At 39.2% G+C, this 22,030-nt stretch overlaps 1 protein-coding gene and 1 long non-coding RNA gene across 2 annotated transcripts; one reads left to right on the top strand and one right to left on the bottom strand.

Annotated features, from left to right (window-relative positions):
- Nucleotides 1–15: 15 nt before the first annotated feature.
- Nucleotides 16–21,709, bottom strand: LOC146483825 (uncharacterized). Its single transcript, XM_085105969.1, has 10 exons — nucleotides 21,178–21,709; nucleotides 18,455–18,798; nucleotides 15,802–16,078; nucleotides 15,162–15,492; nucleotides 14,007–14,209; nucleotides 13,164–13,493; nucleotides 9,914–10,838; nucleotides 7,297–7,500; nucleotides 1,717–1,892; nucleotides 16–880 (listed from the first exon to the last, which is right to left on the bottom strand). Exons 1-10 carry the CDS (start codon nucleotides 21,651–21,653, stop codon nucleotides 571–573), a joined length of 3,576 nt encoding a protein of 1,191 aa, XP_084962095.1. The 5' UTR covers nucleotides 21,654–21,709; the 3' UTR covers nucleotides 16–570.
- LOC146483826 (uncharacterized) lies at nucleotides 2,950–4,594 on the top strand. Its single transcript, XR_014863841.1, has 2 exons — nucleotides 2,950–3,471; nucleotides 3,806–4,594. It is a non-coding gene; the product is annotated as an uncharacterized LOC146483826 (long non-coding RNA).
- Nucleotides 21,710–22,030: the final 321 nt, after the last annotated feature.

Genomic DNA, 22,030 nt, shown 5'->3' with positions numbered 1-22,030 from the left:
TATAAAATGCTTAAGTTGCTGTAATTTGCTCATTTATTACCTGAATGATGTCCTAAATATACAAACACATATTTACTACACCTGCTTCAAGACCAAGTAACAAACAAAATAAAGACTTGCTCAAATGGTGCGCAGAATAGCAGGTACAACATGATCGAAAGATCTATCCACGCAAATTTTTGTTTCGAGTCCAAAATGGATCCGATACAATGTGAACATCAGCCTGGCACAGGTAACTGAGTTACACGGGTATCCTGGCAGCTGAAATGTTTAAAGATAGTAGGTACGCACACAGTGAACAAAAGATTGACTTCAATAAAAATATTGATAGACGTACACTCGTACATTGTTGCAATGAGTTTAATTTTTAATTAGCCCAGCCAAGTTTTTTCGTGGTTAATAAGCATGCCAGTCTAATAACCAGGGGGCATCCAGTGTAATGTGGACACTAACAGCCTTCGGGAAACAACCTGTCGGCTACGAAATGCTCAAGACTGAGAATCTCGGTTTCCCAGGATATTACACAGAGTGCAACAAAACAGATTGAAGCATTCACTTGGAAACTTTCCATCATCCACGCGTGTCATCCAATGGCTTTTCCATTTCCAGTTCTGGTTCAAGTGATGCTTTTAGTCCAGCATCCGTGTTATCAGATCCCATATTGCCCTCGGGATCATCTGGCAACTGAAACTTGGGGTCGATTGTTACTGCGAGGGCTCTGAGCAGCTTGTTCTGCGATTCTAACATGGCCATCATCGACTTGATCCTCTTCTTGTTCTTCATTATTTCGGCTTTCACATTAGAGAGTTCAGATGGTTGGCTCTCTTCAGGCGCTTCTGGACTGACTTCAGCAAATCTTGCCTGTAGCCACTCCACCACTCTGTGATGTAAGACAAGATAGGATAAATGTCATGACTATAATGAACTTGACACTGCAGGGTACTCAAAACTCGGAAAAAATGAATAACAAAGTTAATAGCCGAATGTGCTTTTCTTGAAACAACACACAAAGTATAGATCGTCTCATCAGTTTGATTATGCGTATAAAGACGGGAACTGAAAAGACGGATAATGCACCCAAAATAACTTCATCGGCTTTTATGTGTCTTGAAGACACTTTTCACAGTGCGACTTCATGATTAGTTTAGTGCTTTCTTCTCTACTGGTTGGCAAGAACTAAGCCGAAGGAAAAGAGGCGTACTCCTACTTCTACTCGTATTCGCACTTCGATCTCAAGGTTGCTTATGGATGAAGTCACACCTGGGAATATTTTACCGCAAAAAATTGAGTGTACCATATTTGTGACGTATAGTAATTTGACTTTACCACGATAAACACACTTTCAGTCTGTCGCTTGACAATGGTGGTAGGATGAAGGCAAAATTTCATACAATAAACGAATGTATGCTGGGTTAGCCGACAACAATACCTGTTTGCTTTTCAGTCTCTCTGCAGAGATCGGACGCCAGCATTTTTAAGGCGACTCTGTCTTCCGCTGTCAATCACTGTTACCCACCCAATGTATGCGTTACATATGGGCTAATCCTGCTAATCCTTCACGAACTTTGTCGTTCCTTTAGTTTACTATCACTTCTCCGATATTTTAAAGATAGTAAGCTGTAGTTTGTTTCAATCTAAGGGTATACATGCCCTTTGATTGAAACACACCACAGCTTACAAAATACAGAAATGAATACATTTAAACTGATTCCACACCTGTAAGACCTTGGCAACTTGTTGGGCTTTTCAACATACACCATTTGGTAAGCCCTTCGGATTATGAAAGTGGGATAAGCTTCTTCAATCTGTATATGATGCTGAAGCTGCATTCCCAGTCTCTCAATAGTAGCGTACTTCTTCATCATCTCAGTATCTCCAACAGCCAAACCGACCTGTGAGAAAAATAATTCCATTTACAACAACGAAGGTCAGTTCTTTAATCCAAAAACCTGAACGAGCCAGGACGGTCGCGAACATTTAGTGTTGGTTTCTGTATAATCGGAAACAACTAGTTCGCAGGTAAGGCAGTTTTTATTCTCTCTCAAGCCAGTGAACACGGTTTAATGTTGGTTGACGAACAAAGCTGTAGCGATTCCTGGTCAGCAATGAGTAATCCCGTTTCCCGAGTCAACTCCGAGCCCGAGTCACATCCCAGTCCGAGTCAATCGACCGAGTCACTGGTCAGCGGTATATCTTTCAAACTCCTGGCCACGAGGTTTGTCTTTCGGAATGGCGAAGATGGCAAGTGGTAAGTACAATGTTTATCAAATTATTTACATCATAATGACTTTACATACAGCTGTAGTTGTCTTCTTTACATAAATTAAGTGCTGTTGATAATTGAGAGTTTTTTTTATTTTCACTTCTGAACAGATATAAAGCACAGGGACGGGATTAAATGCGTAAGTTAAGTCCGTTTTCTTCTATTCGTTTCCTTGGTATACCAGCGAAATTATGTAAATAATTTGTTCTTTACCCTCTACAACTTCTTAAGTCTGTGGAAGTTTTGACCATCAACAGGTAAATAAATACGGCTTTCGTCACTTTTAAAGGAGGAACGCATCTAGGGTAAAAATTGCTCGCACAAATGACGAACAATTTTAGTGTGGGAAGCTGCGACCATGTTGGCTGCCATGCGGGGAGTAATAATGACATTTTAAAAGTTTATCCTACTTTTTGTCACACTTATGAAACGGATTTTCTATAAATTGAACCTGCATGTTTAACGCCAGCGATTTTTGTTTGCAGTGACAGTAGCGACGAGGAGTTATCTTTTCCAGCGCGGGATCTCGAGCGCGCAAAAGGAGCCCCAGTGGTAAGCCATTACAAAACTTTTCTTTGTCAACCCAATATTTTGGAAAAGCATTTTTCGAAGCTTTAAAGATCATTGATCAATTAAGCTTATAATATTAAAACAATAAGCGAAACACCGTACATCATCTCCCCCCCCCCCCCTACAAAAAAAAGGTAAATTCTGTACACCCCAGGGTACAATTGCCTAAAGTATGTTTGAATTCCTTGAAGAGTGAATTTTATTTAGCAAAAGTTTAACAATATTAAACAATTCGCTTTATTTATCCATCTAAAGCAGCAAAAGATACGGTTCAATTTAAAGTAAAAGTATTTTAAGCTACATATGCAATTTTTTTATCAATACAGTAAGAGTTGAAAGATAACATCAAACAGCTGTGTGGTAGAGAAATTTATTTTTGTTTGTTCCCAAGAAATTACATGTATCTAGTTTAAGCTATACATCCTTTGAAAACTTGTTTCTTGTGTATAATTTGATCATTCAACCATGGTGAAAATTTCAAGGTGCAATAAAACTTATGCCATAGGTTGTACAAGTATCATCTCTGAGGACTCTCCAATCAAGGATGGTATTACCCAAGGCAAAAGAAAAATGGGGGGAAATTTCTCAAAAAGGAAACTTTTTGTAGCTGTGAATGATGACAAGAAGGACAATACATGGTACAGTTGCAAATTGGTCGTCATCTTTAATAACTTACCTGTTCATGAAAACTATACTGGACCAAAGTTTCTTAAATCTAATTTACTAATATCAAGGCCAGCACCAGTCCAATCAGAAACAAATGTAAGCCATAAATGTAGTTCAAAAATGTGCTGAATGTTTTTGTACAAGCTTGGACTTACATATACTACAAATCTTAAAAGAGAAACATGGAGCTGATTTCTTCCTGAGGATATGGATTTAGAATTTGTTATGGCCATTATACATGTAAGTGCATCAATAATATTGTTGACAGAATTGAATTATGTTCAATAGATTTTTTTATTTCTACAGTGGTTCCTACAGCAATAATGATAGTTCCCATGAAACAGTTGTGTCAGCTAGATCTTCATCTTTACAAGGATAGGTGGCAAATGTTAAATTAAAAAAACATAAAATGTATGTTAAGGTCTTAATCATCCTCTGCCGTTGACCAAAAAGGTAAAAAGGGGATCAATTTATTTACTTTGCATTTTCCATGTACTAATTTATGTATGTTATGGCTGTTCAGCAAATGTGTTACTCATTTTTGAGTCACGTAGGGCGGAACCATCTTAGGGTGTTGGGCTGAACCATCTTAGGGTGTTTGTTACCGAAGATCAAACCTACTGGTGAAGCATAATTAAGCTGAAGGGCTTGATTTTTCAGGTATAAGTCAGTAGAAGGGGAAAAGGAGGATATAACATATCACAGATTATGTTTATGATGTACAAAAGTATATAAAATACAGGGAAATGTATGGGAAGTTCAAAACACGACTGGACGCTTTCTGTCACAGCTACATCCCTCCAATTTTTTCCTTAAAATCCTTTTCCTAGTGCCAAAAGTTTCCAATTCATGAATTTTTCAGAAGCGATGTTTTATGAAAATTATTTTACATCGGATTTTCATGCAAACACTGTTATTTCAAGCCTGTTTGCCTACCCGTCAAAATGGCGTCGAAAACCGTGATAAGGCCTATTCAAAACACGACTGGACGCTTTCGGACAAAATTACATCCCTCCAATTTTTTTATTTAAAATCCTTTTCCTAGTGCCAAAAGTTTCCAATTCATGAATTTTTCCGAAGCGATGTTTTATGAAAATTATTTGACATCGGATTTCCATAAAAAACATTGTTATTTCAAGCCTGTTTGCCTACTCGTCAAAAGTGGGGGGGGGACAGGGGGGTCGGAACCTCCCGCCTCCCGCCCTTTTTCGCGTTTCTCCCGTCCCCGAGTAAATTAGAAGGCTTCAAAACCCGTATTAGTCATAAAGCTGTACCAGGACGTACCATTCTCAGGCCTTTCATTATTCATTTTTTTACTATATATATTTTGATTAACGTTAACATTATTGATAGGTTTTGTACTCTGAGTTAATGAAGTTTTGACTAACATAAAGACTTTTGTTTTTGAGCCATCGGAGCTTGATCAGAAATAAAATGCAAGCAGCGGTGATAAACATAATAAACTTGCGTATTTTATGTAACTTGACGTTTCATATACTACGTCAAGCTAAAATGCACAAGTTCATTATGTTTATCACCGCTGTTTGTATTTAATTTTTGACTAACATGTTCGTCTTGTTTGACGGTTTAACCATTCTTTCAGTGACAACAGTCTTGTCCATCGTGCAGTGTAATAGTTGTTGCATTTCTTAATTATTCATTCACAAGTTGGGATCACGTAATTCAAATGGGGAAGTAGGAAATGGCGAGCTGGCAGCCAAACGGCCCAGTTTAGAGTTCGGTATGTCTGCCTAATTCTCGGCGCCTTATTGCGGATCCATCGCGTTTACTTGATACACTAATTATAATCTTGATATCTTTCTCGATATCCTTACTCCCTAAAACTGCGTGAAAAAATTGCTTTTAGTTCGGGAAAAGGTAAAATGAAACTTTAGGACCTACTTTTAATTCAAGGTATAAATCTCTGGGTTACTGGTGGTGAATTCTAAGCTCGCTGCTACTGCTCTGAGGAAAGAATTACTGCATTAAATGCAAAAAGCGTCCGAAATTGGGCCACCGTATGACAAACTGTTCATTAAAAAGAAGTCTTCATCAATGTGCAGAGGAGGCGGCACTGATCTCCTTCTACTCCTAATCCTACTCCTCTTTTCTATAAAGTCGTTCCTGATTGCTTCCCATGCTGTTTGGCTACCTATTGTAATAGGAATCGATTTTGCAATGTCCAAAACGAAAAACGGTGTCCTTTCAAAACGAACCACTCCGCACTCTCCACGTGCTCATTGAAATAGCATTCCGTTCGCAAATTCCCATACACCATACAGCAAAATCTTTAGTACAGTCCCGATTGACGGTCATTGGGAGCTAACTCCCAAGAAGGTCGTCCATGACCCAGATTTCTCACTACCGCACCGAAAAATACTAAGAACTACTAAAATGGTCTTTGACGACATTGAATCTCTGATACTAAATTTACAAGACGCGTACTTGCTCACCTTGCGACTTGAGACTTCTTAAAACTTGCGCGGCACTCACACATGTGTGCACATGCCACGCTTGACATTTCACGCGCTATGACGTAACACCATGAAAGGGTTTACAATTTCACCGGAAGCAACCCTGAGCACGAGTTTTCGCCTGAGCACGAATTTTCGTGTGCCTTCGGCTATAAAATATTGTGTAAAGCCTCGGAGGACGCTAAATGGAAGACAAATAACATTGAACAACATTGTTGAATTCTTTTTTTGATAGTATTCTAGCGCATTAATAAGTAAAGAAATTCACCGTTTTGTATTGCCCTCCCGCTTCCCGTCCTCTTAGAACTCCCGCCTCCCGCCCTTTCTTCTCCCGTCTCCCGTACTCCTCCCGCCCCCTATTCTCCCGGGCTCCCGCCCCCCTGTCCCCCCCCCCCCCCCACTCAAAATGGCGTCGAAAACCGTGATAAGGCCTATTGTCTTGTTCAGTTGTTTCCACTTTTGCGAGGCCGAGGCCAGTAAATGCAAAACTCTCTCTTCGTTTATTTTATAGACAGTGATATATAATTACAGGGAAAACTCTATTTCTCTCCAATATTTACCTCGCTGAGAGCTTATTCGACCTTATTCGGGTTATTACAAAGTAATTTATCGAGCTAGTCTGGGACCGATCAAGCGTTCGTTGTTCATCTGCGCGTTCGAACTTCCAAAACCAATGGTTTCCTCCATCAAGCATTCAGTGTTGCACAGAAGTCGTACCCTCTTGGACCATGAAAGAATTTGGCAAAAGAAAGTTCCTATTCAATGCGATATTTTTGGTAAAACTTTTGGTATTAGTGAAAAAAAACCGCTGACCAGTGACTCGGTCACATGACACGGACTCGGATTTGACTCGGACTCGGAGTTGACTCGGTCAACCGGTAAACTCGGTCAGCAATTGATGAACGGTGTATCGCTGAACAGTTTTAAATGGAACCGAACCCGGTTTTATTTCGTTTAACAACATTCATTGATTCATTGGACAGGAAAAAGTGATTGATAGTCAGTTTTGCTAAGAACCATATTTAGAAAACTTGCCATTTTAAACAAATTGGAAAGCGATTGATTGGTTCAATAGTTTGTCGATTATCTTTCAAATATGATACACATAACAGTGAAATAATACTCGCACGCATTTAGCAAAAGAAAGTATATGGGAGTTTACGTTTCTCAATCTCTGTTGGGACATAAAACAGCCAAATAACAAATTACAGCACATCTCAGCTGAACCTTTGTATACGCGGACATTTTCAACCTCATGCTAATTAAGGGAAATTTTAATTATAAACAACTTTATAAAATTGGAGACGAAGGATATTTTCTTACCAACAAGTTCATCAGCGCGATGGTCAGCAAAAACAAACAGATAAAGAGGAACCAAAAACCCACAGGAGGAAATGGATTCAAAGGGTTCTGGTTTTTATCACTTTCTTCGCCTATTGAGTCTATGAAGGTTGCTCCAAAGTCCATTTCACCAATCATCATTACCAACACACGCAGAAGAGAATGGTGCACTGTATGGAATCCTTTCTGTAATGGAATAATTTTGCACAACAATTAACAGCTTGTAAGTTTGCAAGTCATCCAGGTAAAAAGGGTATATGATAGAGTATGTGAGAGTTAACAAAAAATCATTATATTGATACTGCTAGAAAGATCGCCTAAAATTACTAGTAAACCTTTTGCCCTTCATTATCAGGAAATTAATTTTCATTAGCGCGGAAACATTCGTCAATAAAATTAATGTATAGTCAGTTTAACTAGGAAATGAAACATTTCACTTTGTAGCAGAGTCATTAAGGAGTTTCGCATCGAAAAGAAGATTAATTAAGGCCAATTAGAATAGCGTTTGTTTTATCGAAAACAACATTCTTTAGTGCGAATGAAGATTCATGAACCCAGGGTTAACGTTCCATTGCGCGAATAAAATTTCAACTACAAAATATTTTTAGTTACGTGGTTTCTGACTAATTTCCCAATGGATTTATATGAATGCTTCAATTTAATAACGATGCTGTACATGGGCACACTGGTTTCGCAGTAATGGAGCACAGAGTTCGTCGAAACCGTATCCCAAGTAAGCATCATGAAAGGATACACCTTTTGCCCTTCATTATCAGGAAATACATTTGCATTGGTGTTAAAAATTAAACCATTAAAGGGAATGCGTAATCATTGTATGAAAATAGACAAACGTTTTAATTTTCGGTGTCGTCAATAAGGCGTTTTACATAGAGAAGAACGTTTATTAATGCGAATATCAGTTCAATTTAATGGAAATAACAAACCTTTAAGAGAATGAACAAACATTAGACGCTTCTTTACGTTCTTTAACGAGGAAAAAATTCATTACAACAGAGATACAGTCAACGCAACAATCAAGCAAGTCTTAGCTCTATCCTTCAATCAACTCCCCACCTAAACCACGCTGCACATTTTCTGGCAATTATCGTGTTCACGTTTCTCCTCTTCCCGCGAGGATCTTCAAACGCCCTAACTACACCTTTTGCCTTTCATTATCAGGAAATAAATTTTCATTAGCGCGAAAACATTGGTCAATAAAATTAAGTATAATCAGTTAAACTAGGAAATGAAACATTTCAATTTGTTTTTTCTAATTTTAAGGTTCTCTTTTCAGCGGTGGCAATGCTTTTGCGTCACCTGGCCTACTTTCAAAATTAATTACCGTGATTTTAATCACTTAAAAGTGATAAAGAGTTGCGAGAAACCATGATTGGTGGTCCAAAATTAGTTGAAGAATTTCACATTCGTCTCCACTGTTTTCCATAATGTTTCGAAAGTTCGTTGCTCTTTAGTTTGCGCAAAACTTCCTATAGAGCAACGAACTTTGGAAACACTTTTTTACCCACCTCGGTGAAATTTCACCGAAAATAAATCATGTCTGCACAGATTCGCCATTTTCGTCGAAATTCTCGTAACTTTTCGTAATTTATCCGAATTACTTTTGTGCAGTATCTGTGTAGCTCGTTAACGTTGGTTTAGTCCAAAGAGCGACCATATCTACCTATCTCTACAAAACTAATCGAAATGTCCTACAAGAAGGCAGTAGAAACGAATGTGAAATTCTACAACGTGTATCTCTGGATTGCATTCTCAGAGCTGTTTATCACTTTATCACGGTGATTTAAAATATTGATGCAGACCAGGAAAGGAAAAACCATTGACACCGCTGGAAACAGGCCGTTTAAATTAGTGAAACAGCTACGTTTGATGATCTTGTCTACTAAAACAGCGAAGATATAGATTTGTTAAGTCTATGTTAGGGTTACGGTCCAGTTTTGCCGGTCTCTATCTAAACCAATGTGAAAAAGAATGTAAAATTATTTAACTATGGATGCATCAGCAAAGGTTTCTTTATAGGTTTTCCTGTTATAACCTTGCCCTAATCCAGATATCAAGGTAAGACACAGTCAACGCAGTTGACTAAATTAAATATTCAACGATGACTTCCCTGGCAATTTCGAGGGACCCGGCGGTAGAGAGTTGGTGACATTATAAGTCTTAATTCTCTTTCGATTCCTTCTCTTGTTGGGCCAGAATTTTTTTGGGAGGTGTTCTTGCACAACAGACTAACGCTAATCGTAAATAATAATAATAATAATAATAATAATAATAATAATAATAATAATAATAATAATAATAATAATAATGATAATGATGATGATGATGATGATGATGATAATAATAATAATGATGACGATAATAATAATAATAATAATAATAATAATAATAATAATAATAATTATAATAATTATAATAATTATAATAAAACAAACTACTTAATCGATAAAATGGGTTTCCCAGAGGTTGGATACTATTATAAGGCATTATCCAAGGCAAAATGAAGGATTTGAGATGGCAAGAGTCTGCTGTGGGGCTAGAAGGTAGTGTAACATTTTAGTCGTTACATAATAATACTGACCTGTTCTTTAAAAAGGATGTGGAAGACCAGCGCGAACCCCGCGACGATGAAAACGAACACAACCATCACTTGAAAAACGGTCTTGGTTACTTCAATATACATTGAAATGTAGGTGCCAAACAAACGGTATCTTCTAAGAAACAGCATCATGTTCGTGTAGCACACGAAGATGGCTACAATTCCAATAATCCACAAAGAACGTGGGTCGCTCATACCCTCGAACCAGTCATCGAGGTATTCAAGTGATGTGAGGTAGGGGACCATGAATAGGGAAAGGCTAATGTAGAGGGCCCAGTGAAGGTAATTGGAGAGGTGTTTGAAATAGTTCCAACGTTCCACGTAGAGCTGCAGAATTTCTCTGCACATGTGGAACAAGGCAAATATTATGATCATCACTGGTACTGTTTCTGTGAAGGCTGTTTCCTTCTTGTAAATGTCGGAGGGTTTAGGCTTGAAGTACGCTCGGGCTGACGTTCTATTCATCTTTGGTGGTCGTGGGGCACTACGGGTGTAATTGGCTGGTCTGAAGTCTTGGCCTTTTCTTTGTTCGACTAGGAATATGGTGAAGAGTATCATCAGTATGAGGTATGTGACAAAGTCGACCATGAATACATAACTTCCCAACAAAGCCCACTTGCGTTCCTTGAATTTCAGCGTGAGCGGATGAAGGAGAAGCCTTTCGCGCTTGTGCTTGATCATCGTCTTAACTGCGGAAAACCTTCCATTTGGCGTTTTTTCTTCAGGATTTTTATCCAGATACTTGAAATTGTAAGTAACAGTGTATTCTTGGTCGGTTGGGTTTAGGTGTTCAGAGTGATGTAGACACTGAGTCAGAACGACTTCGGCAGCTTCTGGGGCATTTTCTATGAGGAGTGAGATCGCAGTTTGACCATTTGATGTTTCGTAGGTTTCAAGTTCTGTCCACCTGAAGGCAGAAGAAATATGACCACTTAAAATCTAAATTCACATTAAGGGAGTGACAAAGTACAAACAAGCGAGTGGCATGGACATGAACAGGTGACCAAAATTCACTTTGACCAGAAATGAGTCGCAGTTAACACACGCTTTTAACCTATTCCCTCGCAAAGTAAAGCCAAAAATCAGTTTTATATGGCTGTAAAACCCAGGCCAAGGTCATGCAAGTTTGGAAATGTCAACTTGTACATACACCATTGGATGGGTGACCAAAGGAGGTCACACTGAGTAGGCGCGATTTGCAAAGAGCCATTTCAGTTCAGACTCGGGGACCGGGCAAAGCCAAAGAAAACAGCAGTGGAAAGAACTTGCGTAAACGTGAATTGGGTGGCCAAACGATGAAGAAATTATGCCAACTTAAGTGCGAATTTGAGCTTAATCAAAGAGAACTCAACTCACTGCAAATACGCATATCTTCACCAAGGAAGAAGTCGCAAGCCAACAATGACAAGTTTGGAACTTGAGTCTTCCTGCACCGTTCCTGCGCTGGACTCCGTTTGGCAGAGCCTGTCGACGCTTATTTATAGTCGGTGAACCATTTCTCGAACGATGTGGCTGATCAAATGAAAGCACTTCAACTATACAGTGCTTTACGTTGGTACTATTTGTTTACTATAATTTCCAAAACGAAATTTGGCCATTTCAATAGAATGAATGGGTAGAGTGTGTGGCATAAAGTTGTAAATGCGTGATGTGTGCGTGATGGAAGTGAAATATATAAAATTCATATATTTAAACTACGGATGAAAGATAGGATAAGTGAGAGACCATCGCAGTTACGTCAACTTCAGCGGTACCCTGCGAGCAGAGACCCTTCGATCTTCCTAGATAAGTCGCAGGGTACTTCAGCAGGTGCATGAGAAAAAAAAAAGCCTGAAAAAATGTCCTCGTTTTGAACGGGATTCGAACCCTTGGCCTATGTTACACCGCAGATAGCTATACGTCAAAGGTTCGAACCTCGAGCTCGTTCAAACCTGAATTCTTCTCAGGCTTTTCTCTTTGCCTAAGTTGCGTACATAACTGCGATGGCAGGGCACGAAATTGCGCCTGATACAGTCGCCAATGCGCGTAAGTTTTCCGTGTTGGCGACCAAGATTTGAAAGTTAGTCGCCACATTGGCGACCAGAGCCCTTATGTATCCTACTTTTATGTATTGTGCAATAAAATAAAGCTCGAAAAAAAAAATTCGGTGCGAATGGCGAGGTTTATTTGTAGCAAAACCGTCACGAACTCCCCGTCAACATCCGCCATCTTGGATAATTTAGACGCTACGTTGTATATTGTGCATTCAAATGTCCCTTTTGCTAACAGTACATATTGCGGGCTCAGAACATGACCGCATTCTGAAAATCCAAGATGGCGGATTCCGTTTTTTCGGACTTTCATTAATATTCATGTCACCGAGTGATTTAAATTTAAAATGAGCGTCGACGAGGATCGGGAAAATTTTATTTCAAATATTGCTGCGCGTACAACCGGGACCGAGGATGAGGTTTTGGAATTCGCACGGGGCGTGGAAGAAAAATATGCCGACAAGAAGAAGTTTTTTCCCATCTTGCCGCTCCATGGCCACGTGGGATTACCGAAAGACAAATTGGGAATGTCCCTGGTGCTAGAGGATATCCCTTAACGACAAGAAATAGCAGCCACAATTACTTCTGCTGATGGAAACTGTCTTTTCAATGTTGTTTCGTTGGTTTTGGTGGGCGATGAGACGAAAATGAGTCTTGCGTTTGCTCGTGGCTGTTGAGCTCATTTTGAACTGTGAATTTTGAATAATTTCCAAAAATAAAAAAAAACTTTCAAAGACATGAAATTTTGGTGATATTCATTTTTTAATGTGACCAGAATGCTATTTTGCTATTTTTTAGACATCAACAAAACCGTCCAGGCATTCCTAATGCTAGGAAAGCTTACGATTTGATATTGTCATCCATGATAACGCATTTTCAATATTTTTTTGTTTTCGTTTCGGAAAAAAATGGCTACTAACTTTTTGGACTTGGCGACCACTTTGGAATATTTAGGAGCCAAATGTCTCCTTAAGAAAAAAGTTAATTTCGTGCCCTGGATGGTCTCTCGTTTATCAATGTTTCGTGTATTGCGGTGTACACTGGGAAGCATAACAGATCAAGCAAAGATGTATATATGTGCTCGGAGATCGTAATCTTAGATTACCGAATTTGCCATTGAACATAAACGCTACTTTGTTTATATTTGGAGTCTGCATCAGAAGGAATTCTAAAATGAGCTATTCTCAATAAAGTTAGCTAACCTTTTGTGCTTGGCAATTGCCATAACAGCATCGTTGGAGCCAGCTTTAGCTGCTACTTCCAAACAGGCAAACTCTTGTTTGTTACAAAGCGTTAAACTTGCACCGCGGTCCAACAGTAACGTGACGAAAGCTGCGTGACCTTGGGCACACGCAACATGTAAGGCAGAGTCACCGCCAATGTCTTGCAGGTCAGGAGATGCTTTGAAGTCAAACAGAATCTCAGCACATTTTAGCTGGTTTCTCTTTGCAGCCCACATTAGAGGTGTTCGATGGTTGTTATCTCTACTGTCAACGTCTGCCCCCATATTCAGAAGTGTCAAAAGAGATTTGCTGTGTACGACAAATTAAAGGACAAAAGAACTTTCACACTCAAATACCTTTTGCCATTTGATAACATTCATAACAGGAGTATGATTCGGACAATACGAGCATGGGTCAAAACAAAAAAAGGAGTCCCCAAATGCAACCAAAGAATCGAATCGGCTTCTCCCCAGTAACTAGTCGGGCGTGATGACACAATTTATCGGGGCAACGACGTTGGCAACATGGATACTTTACGAAGTAAGTCGTCTCAAAGGTGGGTCATTTCATCATTTCCATGGGACGTTTCTTCTTCAGGGTTATACGTGTGTTTCATGGCCTCTGAATCCATAAACGGTATTACGATAATTTACCATACTGAAACACTCAAAACTAAAAGTGAGCCCGAAAAGGTACTATTTGACTCATTTTATAGCTTAAAATCGAAGACTTACAGCTGAACTTGAAGCTTAAAATCGGACATGATCATGATAATCATGGATCAAAATTTCAGGTGTAACATTAAAAAGGTCAGACTGTTACCTCTGCCCTTTCCTTGCAGCACTATGCAGAGGTGTTCGTCCCAGCTCATCTCGCGAGTTGATACCAGAGATGCGCTTTGCAAGTGCTTCGACATGTTTGGACGAGGCCTCCTCTGCTGCGATGTGAAGAGGTGTCTTGTGATGCTCGTCTTGGAAACAATAATTACAATGAAGCTGCTGTTTGCATAACAGGAGTTCTAAAATCTACAGAAAATAAGGAAATGACATTTATTACCAAAGGGAATAAATTGTTTTATGCAGCCTGCGTTGCGTTTCAAAATCTTAAATATGTCTATAGTTAGGCATCTGAGCACGCGGTTACAGGCCTTTTATGCTACAGCTTCCAAGCATTGCCCCCTCCCCACCCCCTCCATTTTTCCTTAGCTGGGAATAGGTGCTCATTTCCAGATTTGTTGTAATTTGATATGATATTATCAATAAACGGCCACTTAACTGAGTGGCCAAATTATGGCAAATAATGGTGTCAGCTCAGTCCTCTTCCTAGCAAAACCGAGCTCAGCCTTAGCAATGCACAACCGTTGAGTACATTCCTTAGTAAGCGAGCAAGGGGCATGAATGAAATTAGCAATTAGGGGAAATTAGGAGAATTTCTAAGTGGCTGTGCCCTCTTCTTTAGTAATTTTTCTTTCTTGTATTAATGCAACACTGTATAATTTCTGGGCACGAATAAAGATTGTTGTTGTTGTTCGGATTTCTTTTTTTCCGAGTATGCCAGTGTTACTCACTGAATAATACATCATTCTCAATTTAATTACGATTTTACCATTTTTGAAATGCGTGGAGATAAATTAGTTTCATGCGCATGCAAATACAGTTAGAAAAGAATAATATACACAAGGTACTGGTACAGCTACTGGTCAGTCTACCAACAATCGACATCGATGAATCCGGCAATTTGTTTCCGATTATTAGTAAGTTACATTAACTAGAGACATTCCTTGCCAGGTTTGTCCAGTCCTTTCCCCAACTACACAACTTGTTGATAACAATGATTCGATGGCAACAACAAAAACTGTTTGGCTTAACATTCAGGAGGGGCTAGTATACATACATTGGTTTATTCTCATCATTAACCAAATGTTACATGTAATGATACAAGGAGTAGTGTACCTAGACGACAGGTTCACTGTGTTACCTTGCTATCTTTTGTCTTAGCAGCGTAGTGTAGAGGAACTCTATCCAACAAATCTTTGTTGTTCAAATTATTTACACCCGGGCGAGTCTCCAGAAGCATGGCGAGCATCTTCAAATGTTCGTTTTCCACCGCAATGTGAACACAGGTTTTCATGAGCAAGTCGGCGGCACTGATATCAGCTCCACGTTTGAGGAGAACTCGGGCCGAGTCCACGTGACCAGCAGCGACAGCATTCAAAAATGGAGAACGACCTTCGCTGTCACGTGCATTCAATCTGGCTTCCTTTTCCAAGAGAAATTCAACAAGCTTCGTATGGTTAAACAGGGCGGCCCTATGTACATGAAATAAATAAATATAAATAAATAAACAAGTGCTCGCGCGAGAAAACAGCGATCACATGCCTTTTTTGTGAAGGATGGTGGACGCGTCAGGCACTTCTTTTACAACTTACAAACGGCTATCATTTAAATGAATCAAGGTATAACGGAACGGCAGAACCAGGAGATGTCATCCTGGCACGCCTTCTAATAATCTCCTCCCTGAAAAACGCTACCCTTCAATTAGCACCGCAGCTCCAAAATGTCGAGAACGCTCATCAGCACCTCGGTGATTTCTGTAGTAAAAAGGATAATAAACTCACCTGTGAAGGGGTGTTTTGGAGTCTCCATCTTTCGTGTCGACATCGGCTCCTCTTGATATCAGCAAATCTGCCATCTCAATGTTTCCTTTAATGGCCGCCAAATGAAGCGCTGTGGCCGATTTGCAATTTAAAGTGTTGACATCAGCGCCGTTGTCAAGGCACAGTTCGGCAGTCTTGACGTCATTAATCCAAGCGGCCAAATGCAAAACTGTGTTACTCTGCAAATCTTCTTCCCCAACAAGTTCCTTCTTGTTTGTGTCAACATCTCTGTCAGCAGCTTGATAACAAAAACTTAAATGTTAGTTATTTCCGTAACACTTCTAAAAATTATATTACTCTTTGAATTTGGATGAATTTTTGTGTCTACGGCTTCTAGAGAAGCGTAGACACTATGTCATCGGGTTGAGTGAAAGAGTGAAAGAGTGAAAGAGTGTAAGAGTGTAAATGCCACAGGAATCCCAAATGGAATCCTATCGAAAGCCGACGCTAATCCTCGACTGACCGAGATCTAAGCGATTGTATTTCCGGATCAGGACAATGGCGACAATACGGTAAATGATGTTTTCTGATGTTGATTTGCTTTTTACAAATAGTTTACAGTCAACCCAGGTCACGCGTGAACAGTATTTCCAAGAATGAAATAAACATTCGAATTTCTCTTTGTAATGTCCGACGTGTGAATGGAATGTTGGACATTTCGCTGGAAATCGTTCTGAAAAAGACGCATTAACTGAAAAAAAGATTCAAAATACTTGGGAAACAATTGTTATTCTTGAAATATTCAATTTTGCAATGTAAAGAAAAATTCATAGCTTTATACCGTCAATAAGCTAGGGAAATTTATACGGGAACTCTGAAATCTCGTTTGCGATTTTCAAAACTGACATGTAAATTTCAAAACTCCGTTCAAATTTCAAAAATATCGTTCACGCGTGACCTGGGTTGACTGTAAGTGATGATTTGAGCCAGAATTCTGTAACTTCTGTAATTTTCATCGCAAACATACCCGAATTTACTGCGAGTGATCGCTTTGAACAAACACGGAGTGTCTTCAAATTTTACAGGCGTGTTTGCACGCACGCAAAAAAAACTGAAAGTTTTTTGCCTCTTATAACAAATGCATCGTTTATTTCAATAAAATGTTTTGTTGGAAAAGCTTTTTGTTGATTTTTGTGTCTTTGTTAATTCATATATGCGTTTGAAAAGCGACAGATGCTAGATGCGCAATCAAGGACAACTGATTTGCATAAGCGGGTTGAAATTTGGTATGCCAAAGGTCTTCATCAACACGCCGTGAATTTTAGCAATTTTTGCGTTCAAGTGTGTTTTTCGGCAAATGATTAATAGGTAACCATATTATTTTACGTCAGAAAACATTTGTTTTTAACCGCTCTAGGAAAAAGTTAATTTATGCGAAAACTATGGAAACACAACAGGAGTCAAAGAATGATACTTGCCACACATAAGTTCAGTATAGATTAATTAATAGTTTCTGTTGCATTTTATGCCTACGTTTCAGATTAGAACTTTGCTTTCAGTACTTTATGTTTAGAACTCTGCTGCATTGCTTTCATTACAAAGTTGTGGTTCACGTTGTAAGATTATATAATATATTGTTTATGTTAGAATAAAGTTACAGTTCTCTTCAAACAAAATGTTTGTGGTAAGCAATACCAGCTTAATCTCTTCTCACCAGTATTCTGTGCAACATTTTTACAACCATTTTTTTATCTTTATCCTATTTCCACTCCTCCCTCTTCGTTTTCTTTTCAGTCTTATTTCCCTTTTCTTCAATTGTTTTATATCACATTTCTACACCAGTGCTGCAGTAGACACATGCAGTCTGAGACTGCCTATTTTTTATTCCAGGCCTAATGACCGATCACTAGTGCGATTTTTAATCATCCTTTTAAACGCCATTGTCTTTTACGACATGAACCAACAATCTGCAATTTTGAAAGGCATTGCATAATAGCCTGCGAGTTCAGAACTAGTGTGCTGACACTTTTCCTTAGCTCGATAAATGAAGTACTAATGCGCAAAATAGTCTGTAATATTGTAGAGTTGGTGTAGATGGTTTCAATAACCGGCTATCGGATTTAAAGCGGAAAGATTGACTACCATATGCGCGAATAACTTACGCATCGAGCCTTAACAGAGCCGGTTCACTGTCGCTACCTTACCACAACCTAACCCCAGTCCAGAGTAATCGTTTAATAAGGCTGTTGTTACTAGAAGTTGTATTTTTGTGCAGGAAGAAAACGAGAAAACTAACAAAGAATGATAAAAAAGTGGTTTCAAACAAACTAAAAAATACAACTTCTAACATCTAATACGGCGAAACCTTGATATGTCTACCGTTGATCACATAAATTAATCCTAATCATGGATCTCACAACATTTTCTTATGTCCAGAAATACACCTAGCCCTAAATTTGGGTACTTCATATAAGACGAACCTTTTTTCGTTTTCCTATGACTTCACGTTTGACAGAATTATTTGTGTTTTAGAGGACACCTTGTGATGTCTATCTCACAGTTCATGTATCTCATTAGCGTACATTCTTTTCTGAACATATCACACAACATAAAACCGATTTGTACAATAAGCTTAACACTGTTTGGGCTATCTGATAAATAAGATATATCTTACCTCGATTCAATATAATTCTCGCGACTTCTGAATGTCCATTTTGAATAGCACAATGAAGAGGTGTCATCTTGTCCGCTGAAACTTCCTTTATGTTAGCTCCAAAATTGAGCAGGATTTGGCACAGATTTCTGTGTCCTTCACTGCAGGCCAGGTGCAGCGCAGTTTTTCCAGAGCTATCCTTCTCGTCAACATGAACCGAAGTCTGATCTAAAAGAACTTTAACAATTTCGTCATTCCCTCTACGGGCTGCAAGGTGTAAAGGCATACTCCCGTTCTTGCCACGGAGTGTTGGATCAGCGCCTCGTGGTAAAAGAACGTCGACTACAGTGGACAGACAGTTAAACCTATAACAAAATAGAACAGTTTAGTACTGTTCTGTTTCCTCTCTCTCTTCAAATTCCAATTCGATCTGGAAAAAGTGGAGAGAAGAGTCACTCGGTCGCTTCCACTGAACTTTCCATTTATTTATTTTGTTTTGATAGTTTCACTTTTAAATCACCCAATAGCTATTTCTTTGGGCATGGGATTAATAAGGCCTTTAGGTACTATGGCTGGTACCTTTGGCTGGTATAAATTATTATAACGTATTTCAAATAAAAAAAAAATTAAAAAAATTTTAAAAAAAAATTAAAGAAACGCTAACATTTCGATTGGTTTTGCTTCAAGTAAATTAAGTTCGGCCTCTGAATCAAAAGGCGGGATGTTCGTGATTTGGGCCGACCTTAACTTGAATTAAGTTCGGCGTCTGAACTGGGCCTAAGTTACTGCTGTACTAATATTCATAAAGGCTGTTAGTGATACCGCGTTTGGTGATAATGACGGAAACAAACTACAGGGAAGGACTTATATACATCTAAGCCTTGAATCACACAGAACAACGATGAACAATCATTAATCATTGTCCAGAAATCTTACGCTTCGGCAATGTATTCAATTCTTTACAAGTAAACTGTCACGCTATGTCACGCTCGTTGAAAGAGTCACTTCACTGCTAGATCATTAGCCTCCCACGCAGACGTCCTTAGGAGTTCGTCACGCGGGGAGGAAACGCGTGACGAACCACTAAGGACGTCTGCGTGGGAGGTTACTAGATCATCTGCTCGCAACACTTTACCCTGCTAGCAGACGTTTCCTTCTAGGAAGTCTTTCTACAAGCCGACTACGCGAAATACTACAGTCCACGCGAACGACTTCGTACATGCTAAGACTTGCTAGAGAGAAACCTCTGCTGGCAGGGTAAATTTGATATTGTAATAAACCGCTCGTTTCCCGTTTCACTGAAGTCAAGTTCTAGCCCTTGATGAAGGTTAGTTTCGTCTAACCGAAATACTGGACAATCTTATTAAAATATTAGCTCAGCTGTTCGATCAGCCTTACAGCAGTTACCAATAACACGCGACCTACGGCATTCAAAAGAGTCGGATAAAGTTGCATTTCGGTGGACGTCAATCAAACAAAAGCCGTTGAAATTATTTTGAATTCTGACAAGATTGCAAGGTAAACCGGCAAGAAACAAACAATTTTACCTCGCTAAGAGAAGGTAAACTTTATTTAAACTGATTCTCGAGCCAGATCAAGCGCAAATAAAAGGTATTTTTGAATTAAAAATTTCAATTTTCACTGCACGTGATAATTTACTCACTTGCACGCATCGCTGATTTATTATCAGGTGTAGCGATTTCAAATGTTTCATAAAAAAAAAAAAACTGCTTCGTCTAAACGATGCCCATTGTTTTAGATAATCTGGCTTGGAAATCAACTTTCATAAAGTTTACCATCTGTCAGAGGATAAAACTGTCAATTTCTTGGTTCTGTTGCCTTGAAATGGTCTCAGAATTCAAAATAATTTCAACGGCTTCTCCATGATTGACGTCCACCAAAACGCAACTTTATCGGAGTCTTTTGAAGGCGAAAGGTCGCGTGTTATTGGTAACCGCTGTAAATCTTTCAGGTTGAACTTATCGCACGCCCAACACGGTGACTTGCCTTTCGAGCTCCTTGGATATATTATTTTTCTATTTGACTGGCGAACCGCCGAGCCACTTAAATTTTATTTAAAGACCAGGAAAGAAAACCTCTGGGACAAAAGTATATTATTAGAATTTAGTTCGCACAAAAATGTTGCGAAACATTTTCGCACAATCCCGCCATCATTAATTATACATGCATGCACCTCTTCAAAATTCAAATAGAACAGGAATAGAGTCTGAGTCACACAACGTTTTCGAATAAAACATTCATACTTTTTTGGTGAACATTTCTTCTGCATAGGCCCTGACCTTTCCGGTATATTGATCAAAATGTTGGCAGAGGTGTTCCAAATACTCCTTTGCGACATTTTCCCGAAGCTTTGATCCATTTACGCGTAGAAACGCCAGGATAATTGATGGATCAAGAAGGCAATTTATAAACCACTGTATAAACTGACAGCTTGTACAAATTTACATTTCAAGTAAAGAAAAGATGTATATCCTACTTATTTAGAGTGCCTAACGCTCGGTTTGGAACATGAAACGAACAAATTAAAGTAAATCTATCCCTAAAAACTTATCCTTCCTTTAAAATTTTAAAATCACATCGAACCAGTACGTGACCGTGTACAAGTGATATTTCCTTTTGTATTGGAATCAAATTTCGAGTGTTGTGAGGGATCGGTACGGTAATTGATTTTTGCGAGGAGATAAACTTTTGACGTAGTAGATACATTTAAGTTAAAAACACACCTGGCTGCTAGATGAAGGGCTGTCCATTGGTATTCTCTCGTTCCTACGTTGATGTCCGCTCCGTGATCCAAAAGAGAGTTTACGATTCTCCCAAAATTGTATCGAGCTGCTACGTGAATCAGCGCGAGGCCATGTCCGCCAAGTTTATCGATCGATCGCTTGTCCGAAAGGGAGGCGAGCTCCTCTTCGACTAGATCCATTTCATCTTCTCGGATAGCTTCGAAAAGCTTCAGAGCGTGAGGTGATATTGGAGTTGCAACCTCGCTAGTTTCTTCATAACCAAACGATGGTCGTGGATTTGTGTTCTTGGCGCCGTCCGGTGGTTCGAAATCGACCAGAGGGACTTCGTATTTTTCATCAGCATCTGTCTCGTCTCTTCTTAGCTTGAATGGGTTACACCTTCTGCCTCGTCGCTTTGCTTTACTCTGAGCCGTGTCCTCCTCAGAGATTCCATTTTCGTCTTGCCCTTTCCTCATCGTTGATCCTAGCGCTGTACGTGACAACAGCTTTCAATAGCAGTTGATGCAAGCATAAGGCGTTTTTGTATGACCAAACATGGTTTGAATATTTAATGAGATAACACGATCGCTGACCTATCATCATCTTTTTAAGGCAATATTGCTTATTTTATTTTATTTCCGTTTATTTTCTATTCCTTGTTTTGATAGGAGCAACTACAGAATACAGGGCCACTTTAGTCCACACACATAAGAACGACGCAATAGAACGACACATTATTTCCTTTTTTTTATCGTGCCAAATAATAATAATGCCCATCAAATCAAAACAACAAAATATAATGGACCGGATTCGGGGAGCACGTGCAGCTCAGTCAAGCCCTGACCCTGACCGC

The sequence above is a fragment of the Pavona decussata genome, unplaced genomic scaffold, assembly GCF_977016875.1.
Source record: "Pavona decussata unplaced genomic scaffold, jaPavDecu1.1 SCAFFOLD_38, whole genome shotgun sequence".
Classification (NCBI taxonomy): Eukaryota; Metazoa; Cnidaria; class Anthozoa; order Scleractinia; family Agariciidae; genus Pavona; species Pavona decussata.
The sequence above is the reverse complement of the archived record's forward strand: the minus strand, read 5'-3'. Positions and strand labels throughout refer to the sequence as shown.